This window comes from Erythrolamprus reginae, chromosome 8 (genome assembly GCF_031021105.1).
Source record: "Erythrolamprus reginae isolate rEryReg1 chromosome 8, rEryReg1.hap1, whole genome shotgun sequence".
Taxonomy (NCBI): domain Eukaryota; kingdom Metazoa; phylum Chordata; class Lepidosauria; order Squamata; family Dipsadidae; genus Erythrolamprus; species Erythrolamprus reginae.
In genome coordinates, this window is record NC_091957.1 from 959,524 (window position 1) to 976,200 (window position 16,677).

Consider the following 16,677-nt stretch of genomic DNA (forward strand, 5'->3'; position numbering starts at 1 on the left):
CTGTAACCGGAAAAGGCAGGGAGAAGCCTCCGTGAGGCCTCTCTAGCAATCCCCTGGGAGGAAACAGGGCCGGAAAATGCAGGATGAAGCCTCCATGGGAATCTCCTGGGAGGAAACAGGGCCGGGAAAGGCGGGGAGAAGCCTCTGTGAGGCCTCTCTAGGAATCTCCTGGGAGGAAACAGGGCCGGGAAAGGCGGGGAGAAGCCTCCGTGGGGCCTCTCTAGGAATCTCCTGGGAGGAAACAGGGCCGGAAAAGGCAGGATGAAGCCTCCATGGGAATCTCCTGGGAGGAAACAGGGCCGGGAAAGGCGGGGAGAAGCCTCTGTGAGGCCTCTCTAGGAATCTCCTGGGAGGAAACAGGGTCGGAAAAGAGGAGGGAAGCCTCCGTGGGGCCTCTAGGAATCTCCTGGGTGGAAACAGGTCCGGAAAAGGCGGGGAGAAGCCTCTGTGAGGCCTCTCTAGGAATCTCCTGGGAGGAAACAGGGTCGGAAAAGAGGGGGGAAGCCTCCGTGGGGCCTCTCTAGGAATCTCCTGGGAGGAAACAGGGCCGGAAAAGGCAGGATGAAGCCTCCATGGGAATATCCTGGGAGGAAACAGGGCCGGGAAAGGTGGGGAGAAGCCTCTGTGAGGCCTCTCTAGGAATCTCCTGGGAGGAAACAGGGTCGGAAAAGAGGGGGGAAGCTTCCGTGGGGCCTCTAGGAATCTCCTGGGAGGAAACAGGGCCGGAAAAGGCAGGGAGAAGCCTCTGTGGGGCCTCTCTAGGAATCTCCTGGGAGGAAACAGGGCCGTTAAAGGTGGAGAGAAGCCTCCGTGGGGCCTCTCTAGGAATCTCCTGGGAAGAAACAGGGCCTCCACCCTCCCTGTGGTTTCCCCAATCGGATGCATTATCTGCTTTTCCATTGATTCCTATGGGAAAAATTGCTTCTTCTTATAAACTTTTCTACTTAAGAACCTGGTCACAGAACGAATTCATTTCATAAGTAGAGGCACCGCTGTAATTCTATTAAGATTTTGCAAATTTGAAGGTAAAAGGTTGCAGGTACGTTGACAATTGGGAGCAGAATTTCCGTCGCTCTGCGATGCGGTTGTTAAGTAAGTCACACCGGATATTACAGTCTTTTTTTTTTTTTTAAAGGTTGTTGAGCGAATCACTGTTGTTAAGCGAAGTACAGGGTTGTTAAGAGAATACACCTCCCCCCCCCTCTTGACTTTTGCATGTTGGGAAGGTCACGTGACCCTGGGAACGCCTGGATGTTGGTCACATGACCGTAGGGAAGACTGCAACGGTCATAAGTGCGAGGACTCGTCGTAAATGAGTTTCATCATTGCTGCTGTGCTCCCAATTCCCCGCGGGGCCAAAAGATGCGAGTTGGGTGCTAGTTGGGAATTCGCGGCGAGCCAAGCGAAGAAACAGTTGGAGTTTTGTGTCACCCGCTTCTTAAAATGCCTTTTGTAATGAGATCTCTGTTCTGCCCTAAATGCATTTTATTAGCTTATGTAATCCCTGACAGATACATCTGCATTAGAACGGGCAGGATAGGGTTTTATATAAAGACAAGATACCTAAGTCAATAGCCTGGCTCCTTCCTTTCATTTGCTCAAATTTGCTGCGTTTTTATTTCTTCTTCTTCTTCTCTGGATTTGGCCTTTGAGAAGGCCTTAAAAACATGGGGTATTATTATTATTATTATTATTATTATTATTATTATTATTATTTATTAGATTTGTATGCCGCCCCTCTCCGTAGACTCGGGGCGGCTCACAGCAATGACAAAAACAATATATAATGACAAATCTAATAGTTAGAACCTAAAATAACAATAATACATTTTAAAAGTCTAAAAAACAAGAAACCCCAATATATATATAAAAACATGCATACAGTCATATCATACACAAAGAACTACATAGGCAGGGGGAGATGTTTCAGTTCCCCCACGCTTGACGACAGAGGTGGGTTTTAAGGAGTTTACGAAAGGCAAGGAGGGTGGGGGCAGTTCTAATCTCTGGGGGGAGCTGATTCCAGAGGGTCGGAGCCGCCACAGAGAAGGCTCTTCCTCTGGGTCCCGCCAAACGACATTGTTTAGTTGACGGGACCCGGATGAGACCAACTCTGTGGGACCTAACCGGTCGCTGGGATTTGTGCGGCAGAAGGCGGTCTTGTAGATACCCTGGTCCGATGCCATGAAGGGCTTTATAGGTGATGACGAACACTTTGAATTGTGACCGGAAACTGATCAGCAACCGATGCAGACTGCGGAGTGTTGGAGTAACATGGGCATATTTTGTCAATTGGCCCCAGTGAAATATCATAAGAACCTAAGAAGAGCCCTGCTGAATCAGGCCAAAGCCCATCGAGTCCAGCATTCTGTGACCCACAGAGCCCCCCCCAATTGTCCATGGGGATTTTGAGCAGAAAGAGAAGGCAAAGCCCTCCCTTTCTCCTGACCCCCAACAAGTGGTACTCAAGGGAATCCTGCCTGCCTCAACCCACATAGGGGCGGCACTTGGACATCCGTTTCAATAACCTTCTATATGCTTGGCACCCATGAATCTGTCTCATCCTGCCTTGAAGCTCTCCAGGCTGACAGCTGTCACGGCCTCTTCTGGAAGGGAATCCCACCAACCAAGGACCCTCTGGGGGAAGAAATATTTCCCTTGACTTGACCTCACTTTCTTACCTGTGAATTTTAGGGAGGGGCCTCTTGTCCTATGTGATAGAGAAAAGGATGTTTCTCTATCCACCTTTTCTATCCCAGGCATCATGACGGAGCAGAGCCTTATATCATAGTTTAATACAAAGCGCTTTCTTGTACCTTTTAAAGAAAACTCTTTTGTTCATTCTGGTCGTATTTTAAATGTACACTGCTCGAAAAAATTAAAGGGAACCCTTAAACAACAGAATATAACTCCAAGTCAATCAAACATCTGTGAAATCAAACTGTCCACTTCGGAAGCAACACGGATTGACCATCAATTTCGCATGTTCTCAGCACCTTCAACTTTGTACAGAACAAAGGATTCAGTGAGAATATTTCTTTCATTCAGATCTAGGATGGGTTCTTTGAGGGCTCCCTTGGTTTTTTGAGCAGTGTATTTTTAATGTGCGTGTAGGATGGAGGACATGTAAACTTCAACCCTTGCGTGATTCCTAGAGAACTTTTGCTTCTAATTATTGGCTGTGAAATTCCCACCAGGGATGAGGCTTCTTCCTTTAAATCTGGAAGGATAGGGCCAGAAAGAAAAAACACCTTTGAAGCCCCATGGGATTTTTTTTTTACAACATGACGCCAAAGGGGAGTTTTTAAAACAGGAAAGATGGTTGAAAAGAATCGTGTGGAAACCATCTGGAGATGAGAAGTAAGTGCAGAGGTCTTCAAACTTGGCATCTTTAAGATTTGTGGGCATCAAGTCCCAGAATTCTCCAGCCAGCTATGCTGTTAAAGTCCACAAGTCTTAAAGTGGCCAAGTTTGGGGACCACTGAGTTAGGTTGAAGCTCAACGTCTTAAAGGAACATTGGGGTGCGACCAGAATTGGTGTCTCCTACAGCAAGAAGATTCTGTGTTTGGTGGCCAGGTTGATTCTACCGTTCAGTATCAAGGGTCTATTTGGGGGAGCCTCTCTTTTCACTACTGTCCATGTTTTGGATGGTCATTTCAAGTGAACTGCCTCTACTAGCATTGGGAGGTTTAGATGTAGGCTCAAGTCCATCTGATGCTCATTAGACCATGGTGCACAAGCCAGATTCCTGAGGTTATATGCTTTAGGAGTGTCCAAAGACATATGGAAGGAAGGAAGGAAGGAAAAGGAAGGAAGGAAGCAAGCAAGCAAGCAAGCAAGCAAAGAAGCAAGGAAGGAAGGAAGCAAGCAAGGAAGAAAGGAAGGAAGGAAGGAAGGAAGGAAGGAAGGAAGGAAGGAAGGAAGGAAGGAACATGTGGACTTCAGCCCAAGGCCTATGGAAATTCTGAGAGTCCCCAAGTCTTAAACCTGACAAAGTTGGACACTCCTGTTTTAGGTTGTGACCTTTGGGGGAGGGGTGTCACAAAGAGACCTGTGTTTTGCTCTCCAGAGTTTAACCAATTCTGGAAAAACCATAAAATCCCGCCAGAACATCAGTGTCCATCTTGCCCCCAACCTCTGCCTTTCCCCCATCCGATTGTCCGCCTCGGAAACCACAGCACAAACATCGCTGAAGAAATCCTATGAAATTAAGGATCTGAAACCCACGATGACACATCGAAAGCCACCCATGTGGTGAAGGGGCTGCTTCGAAACAACAACATGCGATGTGTGGTTGCCTGCCACATTGAGAGGATCTGGAAGAGTTTTCCCAGTCTGGTGCCTTCTAGACGTTGTCTAACGAGCCAGAGGAATTCTGGGTATTGCAGTCCTTAGACCAAGGGGTCTCCAACCTTGGCAACTTTAAGACTTGTGGACTTCAACTCTGGGAGTAGAAGTCCACAAGTCTTAAAGTTGCCAAGGTTGGAGACCCCTGCGTTAGACAGCTATCCAGAGAGGGAGATTTAAGCAGTCTGAAGGAGAATTTCCAAATATCTTGAATTTCTCCTGAAAGAAGTGGGCAAGGCTCTGATTTAGGGTCTCCTCGGGGTCTCCCAACCTTCCATTGTGGCCCCCCTTCTTCGTCCAATCGCCTGCCGAGCCTTCCATAAACGACAGGACTCCAGTTCCCAAAATCCACAGCCTTTGCTCCTATTGGTTAGAAATAGAGGCCTTGTAGACTTTAAAAAAAACAGGTGCAGGATGCAAAGTTGGAGAACACGGTCTGTTGGAACATCTGGAAGGCAGCAGATGAGAGAGTAAGAGGAAGGAAGGAAGAAAAGAAGGAAGGAAGGAAGGAAGGAAGGAAGGAAGGAAGGAAGGAAGGAAGGAAGGAATCCAGAACTAAGAAGTCTGCGGAGAGGGGCGGCATACAAATCTAATAAATAATAATAATAATAATAATAATAATAATAATAATAATAAAAAATAGGAGGAGGAGGAGAAGAGGAAGAAGAAGGAGAAGAAGAAGAAGAAGAAGAAGAAGAAGAAGAAGAAGAAGAAGAAGAAGAAGAAGAAGAAACAACTTCCCAACACCGAGAACAACTAATCGAGGGGACAGAAGTTGCCTCCAGTAGTTGTGGCTTCTCCGTCACTGGGAGGTTTCTAAGAAGAGACGAGAGACCGCCATTTGTTCAGAATGCCCTTAGGGTCCCTGCTGGTGCACAGGGTTGGACTAGAAGACCTCCAAGGGTCCCTTCCAACTCTGCTATTCTGTCCTCCTCATTCCGCTTTCCAGAAGCCGTGCTGGGCATGGATGGGCGGGCAGGATTTCTGCAGAGAATCCAGACCCTCCTTGGCTTTGTCCTCCAAAGGCTGGCTCAGTAGAGCCCAGAAACACACACACACACACACACACACACACATAGCAGGGCTGGCTGGCATGTGCCGCTTCCCCACTCGGCCTTTTCATGTGGCTTTCCTCCCCCCCCCCCCTGCAGTTGCATCAGGACTCGCCAGCCGTGCTTGGGTTTTCTCATGCCTCTTTCTGCTGACTCACAGTGTAAGTGGCTGGAGGGAGGGAGGGAGGGGAGGGGAGGGCGAAGGAAGGAACCCCAGAGCTCAGCCCGTCCACCATCCCCAGGCTGGGAGCCGAAGCAAGGAGGGGTCTCTCCCGGGGACCCTTGTGAGTGTCTCCGTGTGGTGCCGCGCTGCCTTTCTCCTCCGGGTCTCCTCCCTTCACCCCTCGCTTCCAGTGCCGGGCAGCTAAGGTGGGCTGCGTCTTGCCCTTCTGGTGGAGAATGCTGTCATTGGGGAGGGGCGCCTTGAGCTCAAACTCTCTCGGGGATGCCTTCAGATTGGGGGGGGGCTTCTGCAGGGCTGGAGAAACGGGGAGGGGTCCTCTTACGGGAATTTCTGCATGGGAAGAAAGTTAGAGTTGGGGGGGGGGGGTTGACCTCTTTCTTGAGTTATGATGGGCCAGTTTTGAAGAGGGCAGGGCAAAAGGGGGGGGGGCTCTTCGGAAGCTTTCTGGCTACACCCCCCCCCCCCCAGCTTTATTTGGGGAGTCTAGAGAACGGGTCGAAAGAAAGCCGGTAGATTTCCTCCTCGAGGGCTGATGGATCACTCTTTTGAGAGCGAGTAATTTGTCAAGGAGGAATTCCAGGGACGGTGCAGACAACATGGCTGTCCAGCTATGGTCCTCTGACTCCCCTCCCCCACCCTACACATCCCTAGAGGATTTTAATTTTTAAAAATGTTTACGGGCTTCTCCCTCTATGCCCTGACGTGATTCCGTGGTCCTGGTCTCTCCAGCCTTGAAAGACGGCGTTTAAGAGGCAACTTGATCGAAGTGTATAAAATCAGGCACGGGATAGAAAAGGTGGATAGAGAACAATTCTTTTCTCTATCCCATAATATTAGGACGAGGGGTCCCTCCCTAAAGCTTACAGGTAAGAAAGTGAGGACAAATAGAGGGAAATATTTCTTCACCCAGAGGGTCCTTGGTTGATGGGATTCCCTTCCAGAAGAGGTCGTGACAGCTGTCAGCCTGCATAGCTTCAAGGCAGGATTAGACAGATTCAGGGATGCCAAGTGTATCATAGGTAGTGATTGAAACGGATGTTCAAGTGCTGCCTCTATGTTGGTTGAGGCAGGCAGGATTCCCTGGGGTCCCATTAATTGGGGGTCAAGGGAAAGGGAGGGTCTTGCCTTCTCTTTCTGCTCAAGATCCCCATGGACATTTGGGGCCCCCACTGTGGGACACGGAATGCTGGACTCGATGGGCTTTGGCCCGATTCTGCAGGGCTCTTCTTGGGTTCTTATGTTCCATTCTTTCTCAGTCTGTGCTGTTGTTTTTTCTTTCCCCTGAACCTTGAATTCGGACGTTTCTTTGTCCTGCTGGCTTTCCTCTAAGGTAGATAATTAATATAAAGAAGGTAAGCAAAACAAGATGAAAACCACAGAATCACAACCAACGCTGGCTACAGAAAGTGGCAGTTGTAATCCCACACCACTTGGGGGGCGCCAAGTGAGAGAAGGTGGACTGAGCCCTCCTCGGACTCCTTATCTTCTTCTAAGACTCCAGATGTTGACTCATCATTGCCCGGAATTCTTAGCAATGGGCCATGCGCGAGCTGAGAAATTGTGATAGCTGAGCTCCCTAAACTCTAGAGGAATCTTTGCATTTCCAGCCTTCCTAGCGATGAGTCTGAAAATTTGGGGAGTTGAGGTCCTCACATCTGGGCCACGTTTGAAGTTTGGAAACTTCAAACTTGTGATCCCACTGTATGGAGCGCTGGTGAGACCCTGTTTGGAATAATACTGTGTCCAGTTCTGGAGACCTCACCTACAAAAAGAGATGGATCAAATTGAATGGGTCCAAGGACGAGCTACAAAAATGGTGGAAGGTCTTCAACATCAAACTTCTCAGGAAAGACTTCATGAACTCAATCCATATAGTCTGGAGGACAGAAGGGAAAGGGGGGACATGATCGAAACATTTAAATATGTTATAGGGTTAAATAAGGTTCAGGAGGGAAGTGTTTTCAATAGGAAAGTGAACCCAAGAACAAGAGGGCACAATCTGAGGTTAGTTGGGGGAAAGATCAGAAGCAACGGGAGAAAATATTATTTGACTGAAAGTGAAGTAGATGCTTGGAACAAACTTCCAGCAGGTGTGGTGGGTAAATCCACAGGAACTGAATGTAAACATGCCTGCGATAAACATATATCCATCCTAAGATAAAATACAGGAAATAGTATAAGGGCAGACTAGATGGACCAGGAGGTCTTTTTCTGCCGTCAATCTTCTAGGTTTCTATGAAAAGGTTTTCTCTAACCTGTCAGCAAAGCTTGTCACAGCACTTATTCCCCTTGTGATTTTGGATCCAAGCTGACCCCTACTTTGCAAACAAATCTCGTTTTCTTTTATCCGTGGAGACTGAGGCCAGCCAGAGAAGCTATTCAACTGCAGCATTTCGCAGGAGGCTGCAGAACAGCATCACATCTGTCCCCAGGGCAGGGAGCCTTCTCTCCAGGGAAGCAGTTGTAGGATGCCCAAAGTTTTTGGTCCCCCCCACCTTCTGAGAGAATGCAATGGGCAGCTTCCCTTCATTCAAAACAAGGCCGGCTACGGAGTTTGCATTGTGCCAAGGGGCACATTTCTGCAGCTGAGCTAGGGGAGGGCTGTCTTGGAGAAAGATGGCGTTGAGACACAGATGCCACCTGGCGGGCACATCAAACACACACCCAAAATTAAGAGCCAAAATGGGATGCGGTGGCTGGAGAAATTTCCAAAGCATGAGAAGAAGCTCTCCTAGACCCCCTCCGGGATTCCGGAAGAGTCCCTTCCCTAACGGGAAGCCTTCCCAGTCCATTGAGTCTAGAACTCTCAGAACCGGCCTCCAACGGGATCTTGGGAGTTGTAGTTCCACCTGCAAGAAGAGAGGCTGTCCTGGACTTTCAAACACCAAGCAAAAATTTGCCATCACAACTTCCCAAAGTTTGGAGTGACGATGATGTTCTGAAATAGATTTTAGGCCAGTTTAGAAAAAAATAAAACAAAAACAAAGCCGGTCAGAAAACATTGTGATAATAGCAGTAAAAATGCAGGCGAGCATTGTTGAAAAGCGAGGTTTTTCACACCTACGACCACTGCGGCACCCCCGTAGTCACATGATTAAAATTCAGATGCTTGGCCAGGGACTCATACTTATGACGGTTGCAGATCTCCCATGGATCACGTGATTTCCCCTTCTGAGAAATTCTGACAGGCAAAGTCAACGGGAAAACCTGATTAACTGCAGTGATTCGCTTAACCACTTGTAGCAAAACAGGTCATAAAATGGAACAAAATGAATCCTTAGCAGCAGAAATTTTCGGCTCAGTTGTGGTCCTAAGCCGAAGACTGCCCTATATTCTGTTGTGCTGTTATTCTGTCCCTTCACCCTGCTCTTCCTCTCCTCCAATTGTCCCAATTTCAAAAATTGATGCAAAACCGTATGCCACCAAATAAAAACAGACTGTACTAATTACCACTGCAAGCAAAAAGAAAAGCTATATTTATTTGTTTGTTTGGGTTTTTTGTTTGTTTATTTATTATTTATTTGATTATTTATTTGATTATTTATTTGATTTCTATGCCACCCTTCTCCACAGACTCAACATCCAATCGTGCCTTCTACAATTTCGTAAACACCAAACCATCCCACCTCTCAAAGGGCGAAATGGTGATGATTGTAACGATAATGATGATGCCGCTAAGGCTAAGCTCTTCAACACTTTTTTCAGCTCAGTCTTTGTCAACAGCAATGGCATCTCCCCCTCATTTTCTAGTGGTACCTCAACTTATTGCAATGCCCTAATCCACATTGATTTTACTGAAGATACTATCAGAAGGGCATTGCACAAATTAAAGCCATCTCTTATCTATTGGTCCTGATGGAATATGTGCCTACTTTCTAAAAAATCTCTCCTCTGCCCTAGCTGAACCTCCGAGCACCATCTATGAAGTGTCTCTTAGAATGAGCTCCTTGCCTCTCCTAGGGTCATTAGCAACAGTCATAAAATTTTAGGTGGGAGAAAGGTCAGCTAAGATTGGGGAACCGAAACAAGCTGCTTTCTTGCAAAGATGACCCAGGACAGTTTACGGAGAGGCTGGTAAACCGAGGATGCTCCCAGCCCCACGAACGCTTACTTCTCCCAGTTCTTTATACATTAACCCACATGGTATGGTTGTAGTAGTGCTATTTATTCTTCTTCCTTACTTCCCCTTTTATTGGTATTATGATTGGTTGCACAGCCAGATGTTTGGACTGGATTTGGAGTTTTGGCCTGGTTATCCCGCCCTTCCCAAGCACCTGGGATAGGCAGTTGTTGGTGTTTTGTGATGTTAGGGGGGTCTCGTCATGGGATGTAAACTATTTTGAGTAAAGCCGTCTTTTGCAATTGACCAATGGGGATTTTGTCCATGCCGACAGTAGCGTTCAAGTGGAGCTCCAGCTGTTTTGCAGTTGCACCCGAGGCCCCTATGACTGCTGGCCCTGTCTTCGCTTCCTTGGGCCACTGTTTGTTCCATTTCTATAAATGAAGGTCTTTGTATTGTGTGATGTTCTCCAGGTTTTTTTCCTCTTCTGTTCTGCGGGAACTGCTGTATCCTACGATCCAGATTTTCCTGGGTCTTTCTTACCGACAATTGTAAAGTCCAGGGTGTTATGTGGCAGGTGCCTGTCTCTGTTTTAATTCTAAAGTCCCAGAGTTTTAAACTTCTTCATTTTTCTATGAACTGAGCCCCCCCACCCCCCACCCCTCGTTCTTGCTTGCCGGCAAATGGTATTTCTTGCAGATCTTCCAACACAGCAGGTTCCTCCTCCTCCTCCTCTCCTTCTTCCTCCTCCTCTATTCTTCTTCTTCTTTCTTTTCTTCTTCCTCCTCTTCGTCCTCTATTCTTCTTCCTCCTCCTCCTTCCTTCTCTTCCTCCTCCTCTATTCTTCTTTCTTTTCTTCTTCATCCTCTTCCTCCTCCTCTATTCTTCTTCCTCCTCCTCCTTCTTCCTTCTCTTCCTCCTCTATCCTTCTTCCTCTTCCTCCTCTTCCTCCTCCTCTATTCTTCATCATTTTCCTCCTTCTCTATTCTTCCTCCTCCTCTTCCTCTTCCTCCTCCTCCTCTATTCTTCCTCTTCCTCCTTCTCTATTCTTCTTCCTCCTCCTCCTCCTTCCTTCTCTTCCTCCTCTATTCTTCTTCCTCCTCCTTTATCCTCTTCTTTTTCTTCGTTTTTTTATCTTCTTCGTCTTCATCTTCTCTTTCTTCATCTTTTTCATCATCTTCTTCATCTTCTTCTTCATTGTCTTCTTCTCCTCCTTCTCTTCTTTCTCCTCCTCCTCCTCCTCCCTGCTGCTTTTCATGTACACTTCTGTGCTTCCGCACCGGACACAAAATTCCCTGTGTGTTTGTGTGTGTGTGTGTGTGTGTGTGTCTCTGTCGTCCCGCTTGCCCAAAGGGGAGCTGCTCAGTTCCACCCAACTCCTCTCCATCCAGGAGGGGGTTAACCCAAAAGCTGCATCAGCACTGCAGATTACTTGAAAGACTTGGAACTGCTCTGACACTCCAAAAACGTCCTAGAGAGGGGCAGAGGAGGGAGGGGGGTTGAGGGCAGAGGCAATTCACATGCAAAAACCCGCATGGTAAATCCCCCTCTCTTCTCTCCCCCACCCCCCAAAAAAGTGAAAAGGAGGAAGGAGGAAGGAGGGGGCGAGGAGGCAAGGAAGAAAACCCCCTTTTGGCTGTTGGCGGCTGGTGGGGCATCGCCTCAGCCCTCCATCAGCAGGGTGCAGTATATCTGCCATCTTTGTTCGGGCTGCAGTGACTCATCAGAAGTCAGTCTTGAACCACCGGGACTTTGCCGGGCATTGATTTCCTCCCCTCTTCCCCCCCCCCACTCCAAAAATCCCACTTCTTCCTTTCTCTTGCTCTCTCTCTCTCTTTCTTTCTCTCTCTCCTCCTCTCCCCCTCGTTTCTCGCTGCTCCGAAAGTGGCCTTTGCACCGGGAGTCCTTATCAAAGGCTGCTATTCATTGCAGGGAACCGACTGAATCCCGTTCAACCACCCTGCCTGGATCTTCCTCCTCCTCTTCCTCCTCTTCCTCCTGCTGCTGCTGCCAGAGACATCGGACCCGGCTGGGCAAACCCGGGAGCTTCTCCTCCCCCCCACCCCCCGGCCAAGGAGGAAGGGGCTTTCGGAAGGGATGCTCGGGTCTTCCTCCGTCCACTTCCACTCTGTTTAGGAAGCTGCTTTCATCCCCACTAAAGGTACGTCCGTCCTGGGGGGGGGGAGGGGGGAGCAGGCAGGCGGATCCGAGCAGAGCAGAAGTTTGCTACTACGCGGGGGTACGGCTGGCTCCCCCACCCCAGGGATGGCTGCCCAGAACAGGGTATAGGCAGCTCTGTGTTAGCAAAAACTTCCGAAGAGAAGGATTGAGGGGCCGTGATTTCTGACAGTCACAAAATGGGTGAGCAGTGCGGTCGGGCGGTAGGGAAAGCGATGCTTGGCTGCATAGCTAGAGGTATAACAAGCAGGAAGAGGGAGATTGTGATCCCGTTATATAGAGCGCTGGTGAGACCACATTTGGAATAATACTGTGTTCAGTTCTGGAGACCTCACCTACAGAAAGATATTGACATAATTGAACGGGTCCAAAGAGGGGCTACAAGAATGGTGGAAGGTCTTAAGCATAAAACGTATCAGGAAAGACTTCATGAACTCCATCTGTAGAGTCTGGAGGACAGAAGGAAAAGAGGGGACACAATGGAAACATTTAAATATGTTAAAGGGTTAAATAAGGTCCAGGAGGGAAGTGTTTTTAATAGGAAAGTGAACACAAGAACAAGGGGACACAATCTGAAGTTAGTTGGGGGAAAGATCAAAAGCAGCATGAGAAAATATTATTTTACTGAAAGAGTAGTAGATCCTTGGAACAAACTTCCAGCAGACGTGGTTGGTCAATCCAGAGGAACTGAATGTAAACATGCCTGGGATAAACATAGATCCATCCTAAGATAAAATACAGGAAATAGTATAAGGGCAGACTAGATGGACCAGGAGGTCTTTTTCTGCCATCAATCTTGTTATGTTTCTATGTGGTGGTGGTGGTGGACAGACGCTGTTGTAACTTTGAACAGTCACTAAGTGATTGGTCAAGGATGACCACTCACTTAGGTGCCCAGATTTTTAAAATCCTTCCCTGAGTACCTGGAGAGCAATTTTTAGCAGATGTCTGAACACAGGATGTTGGGGGGTTGTCACCTTTTTTTGAAGATAATTTGACTGTTACTAGTGAACATAAAACAAGCGAGGGGCTCATCCTGAAAGAGATTGATCTAATCCGGTCGGATTCTGCCAGGGGACAGTGTTTGTGCCAGGCTGGGCTGCCCGAATTTAGCCAGGGGGCTTATTATGGGGTGCACTTTCTCTTCCCCCCTCCCGATATTGTTTGAACGGTGATGGTTGACCATCACCAAATCCTGAATGTCCGATTGTGGTGGATTTTCTGTTCTTGGTTTTAAAAACTCCTCTTTTTTTTGTCCTGGCTCTTAATTCCAGCCTTCTTCCTCTTGGGAAAGCGCCTCTTCCCTGGCCAGGGATGACCCCTCCCCAAGAGTTGAAACGTGATGGGGTCTGTAGGTGGGTGGGTGGGCTCTTGGGGTTTCGATGGTGGTGGGAATGGTTGCAGCCCCGTGCAGTCCCATCAGAAGCACCAGGAATGGGAAGCAAAGTCAAACGTTCGTGAATTTCTCCCGGAGGAGCTCAAGGTGCCCACTTCCCTCTGGGTCTGGCTTGGCTGCAGGTGTGGTGGGAAGCCTCCCTTGTCTCCATGCTTAAAATGCCTCCGTTTGGGGTGGCAAGCGTCTCCTTCCCCCTCTCTTGTCCACTCTCTGCCTTGGACTCCAAGGACCAGGGGGCAAGAGGAGAAAAGTTTTGGAAACTTGCTGGCCGACATTTAAGCCACCAAGGAGACAAGCAGAATGGATGGGGCTGCTGTGAAGACCATGGGAGGATACTACATCATCATCATCATCATCATCATCATAACTGACAGATGGAGATTTTGCCAATTTAACTGGTTTTCAAATGTCCGCTGAGATCCTTTGTCACTGTGCCCAGCGTGCCAAGCACCACTGGGACCCCTTTCACTGGCTTATGCCACAGTCGTTGCAGCTCAATTTGTAGATCTTCGTATTTTGCTATTTTTTTTTAATTATTATTATTATTATTATTATTATTATTATTATTATTATTAATTTAAGATTGATTGTTAGTACGCATGGGTTTTTTAAATGATATAGGTGATTTTATTGATGTTTTAACTGTTTTTTTTACTTCTATTGTATTTATAATCATTGTTAGCTGCTCAGAGTCTGTTTGGAATTGAGCGGCATATATTTTTTGATTTGATTTGATTTGATTTGATTTGATTTGATTTGATTTGATTTGATTTGATTTGATTTGATTTGTATGCCGCCCCTCTCCGTAGACTCGGGGCGGCTAACAATAAATAATAAAACAGCGTATGACAAATCTAATATTTAAAATAGCTAAAAACCCTTATTAAAAACCAAACATATGCACAAACATACCATGCATAAATTGTATAGGCCTGGGGGGAAGGAATATAAATGCAATAAATAATAATAATAATAATAATAATAATAATAACAACAACAACAACAATAATGGCGATGAAATAAGAAATCCAGCATAGTGATCTCGTTTGCTGTGTTGTACTGACATAATAATAATAATAATAATAATAATAATAATAATAATAATAATAATAATAATAATAATAGGATTTATATGCCGCCCCTCTCCGAGCACTCTAGTGAGCTGTTGCAAACCAAGGACTCTGCCTCCGTCCACTCACCCCATCATTCCCCCCCCTCCCTCTTCTCCTCTCTCCCCCCCAAACAACAGATGCGCTTCCTCTCGGATGCTGCCGCGGTCCTGAATGTGTAAGGGGTCCGGGAGAGACATGTCCCAGATGCTGCACATCGAGATTCCCAATTTCGGGAACACCGTCCTGGGCTCCCTGAATGAGCAACGGCTGCTGGGCCTCTACTGCGATGTGTCCATCGTGGTCAAGGGCCAGGCTTTCAAGGCCCACCGGGCGGTGCTGGCCGCCAGCAGTTTGTACTTCCGGGACCTCTTTAGCGGGAACAGCAAAAGCGCCTTCGAGCTGCCCAGCTCCGTGCCGGCCACGTGCTTCCAGCAGATCCTCTCCTTTTGCTACACGGGCAAGCTGACCATGGCGGCCAGCGAGCAGCTGGTGGTGATGTATACGGCGGGCTTCCTGCAGATCCAGCACATTGTGGAGAAAGGGACGGACCTGATGTTCAAAGTCAGCTCTCCCCACTGTGACTCTCAAACGGCCATGATCGAAGAGGCCGGCTCGCAGCCCCCGAGCCCCTGCAATCCCGTGCAGATGGCGCCCCTGCCCTACGTCATGTCCCCTTCGCTGCCCATCCCGCTCCTCACCCGGGTCAAGCACGAGAACCCGGAGCACCCGGCACCCCTGCCGACCAAGCGGGCCTTGGAGGGCAGCCTGCGAGAGGCGGTGGCAGGGAGTTCCTCCGGCGGCACGGCGGTGAAGCTGTCCCGCGTCTCCTACTACGGGGTGCCCAACCTCGGCCCGCTCGTTTCCGGCCTCTCGCAGGCGCCCTACGTCCAGGGGGAGCGGACGAGTCCCGGGGCCAGCAGCATCCCGACCACGGACAGCCCCACGTCCTACCACAACGAGGAGGACGAGGAAGACGACGAAGCCTACGACACCATGGCGGAAGAACAATACGGGCAGATGTACATCAAGTCCACGGGCAGCTACACAGGTAACAACCCTTTTTTCTTCCCCTTCCCTGTTGTTATTAACAGAATGACAGAGTTGGAAGGGGCCTCGGAGGTCTTCTAGTCCAACCCCAAGCTCAGGCAGGAGACTGTATGCCATTTCAGGTACAGTGGTACCTCTACTTACGAACTTAATTCATTCCGTGACCAGGTTCTTAAGTAGGAATCAATGTAAAACCAAATAATGCGTGCGATTATAGAAACCAGAGGGAGGGTGGAGGCCCTGTTTCCTTCCAGGAGATTCCTAGAGAGGTCCCACGGAGGCTTCTCCTCGCCTTTTCCGGCCCTGTTGCCTCCCAGAAGATTCCTAGAGAGGCCCCATGGAGGCTTCTCACTGCCTTTTCCGGCCTTGTTTCCTCCCAGGAGATTCCTAGAGAGGCTCCACGGAAGCTTCTCCCCACCTTTTCCGGCCCGTTTCCTTCCAGGAGATTCCTAGAGAGGCCCCATGGAGGCTTCTCCATGCCTTTTCCGGTCCTGTTTCCTCCCAGGAGATTCCTAGAGAGGCCCCATGGAGGCATCTCCATGCCTTTTCCGGTCCTGTTTCCTTCCAGGAGATTCCTAGAGAGGCTCCACAGAGGATTCTCCCTGCCTAGCTTGTTTCCTCCCAGGAGATTCCTAAAAAGGCCCCACGGAGGCTTCTCCCCGCCTTTTCCAGTCCTGTTTCCTCCCAGGAGATTCCTAGAGAGGCCCCACGGAGGCTTCTCTCTGCCTTTTCCGGTTACAGTTTCGGAGACTCGGGTTTGTAAGTGGAAAATGATTCTTGAGAAGAGGCAAAAAAATCTTGAACACCTGATTCTTATCTAGAAAATTTCGTAAGTAGAGGCCTTCTTAGGTAGAGGTTCCACTGTAATTAGTTGTCTTACAAACCTCCAGGATGGAGATTCCCTAACTTCTGGTGGCAAGTCGTTCCTCTGGTTAATGGTTATAATTGTCGTCAGGGAATTTCTCCACTTTTCTAGCTTTATTATTCTCCTTGGTTTCTTTCCATCCAATTCCTTCTTGCTGGGCCTTCAGGTTCTTGGGAGAATGGGGGGGGGCTCTCATTTGGGGCAGCCCCCTCCCACCAAGTATTGGCATATTATGTGCCCCCCCCCCCTCAGTCCTTCTAGAGCTTTGCGCTACCTCTTCTGAACTCAAAGGCCTTTGATCTCCTCTGCAAGTGTTGGCTTTGGCCATCTTTGGGGCAACACCGAACGGTGGTTCAGGAGACCAGTGGTTCTTCTGACCTTGGGTGGAGGAAATATTGACCCATTGGGTTTTGGCATTGAATGTTAAAAGTCTCT

The 16,677-nt window shown here is 48.4% G+C and overlaps 1 protein-coding gene across 7 annotated transcripts in view; it reads left to right on the top strand.

Moving 5' to 3' along the window:
• The window catches only part of NACC2 (NACC family member 2), a 69,223-nt gene that overhangs the window by 42,981 nt on the left and 9,565 nt on the right, over window positions 1-16,677 (top strand). For 3 of the 7 annotated variants that reach the window (XM_070758597.1, XM_070758595.1, XM_070758598.1), the window contains exon 2: window positions 14,468-15,378. In XM_070758597.1, coding sequence (XP_070614698.1) covers window positions 14,502-15,378 — 877 coding nt within the window. In that variant the 5' untranslated portion in view covers window positions 14,468-14,501. Of the gene's footprint in view, window positions 1-5,665; window positions 5,685-5,750; window positions 5,770-11,576; window positions 11,806-14,467; window positions 15,379-16,677 lie in introns of those variants that run through there. The other 4 variants (XM_070758596.1, XM_070758591.1, XM_070758592.1 and 1 more) reach the window with 3 other exon arrangements.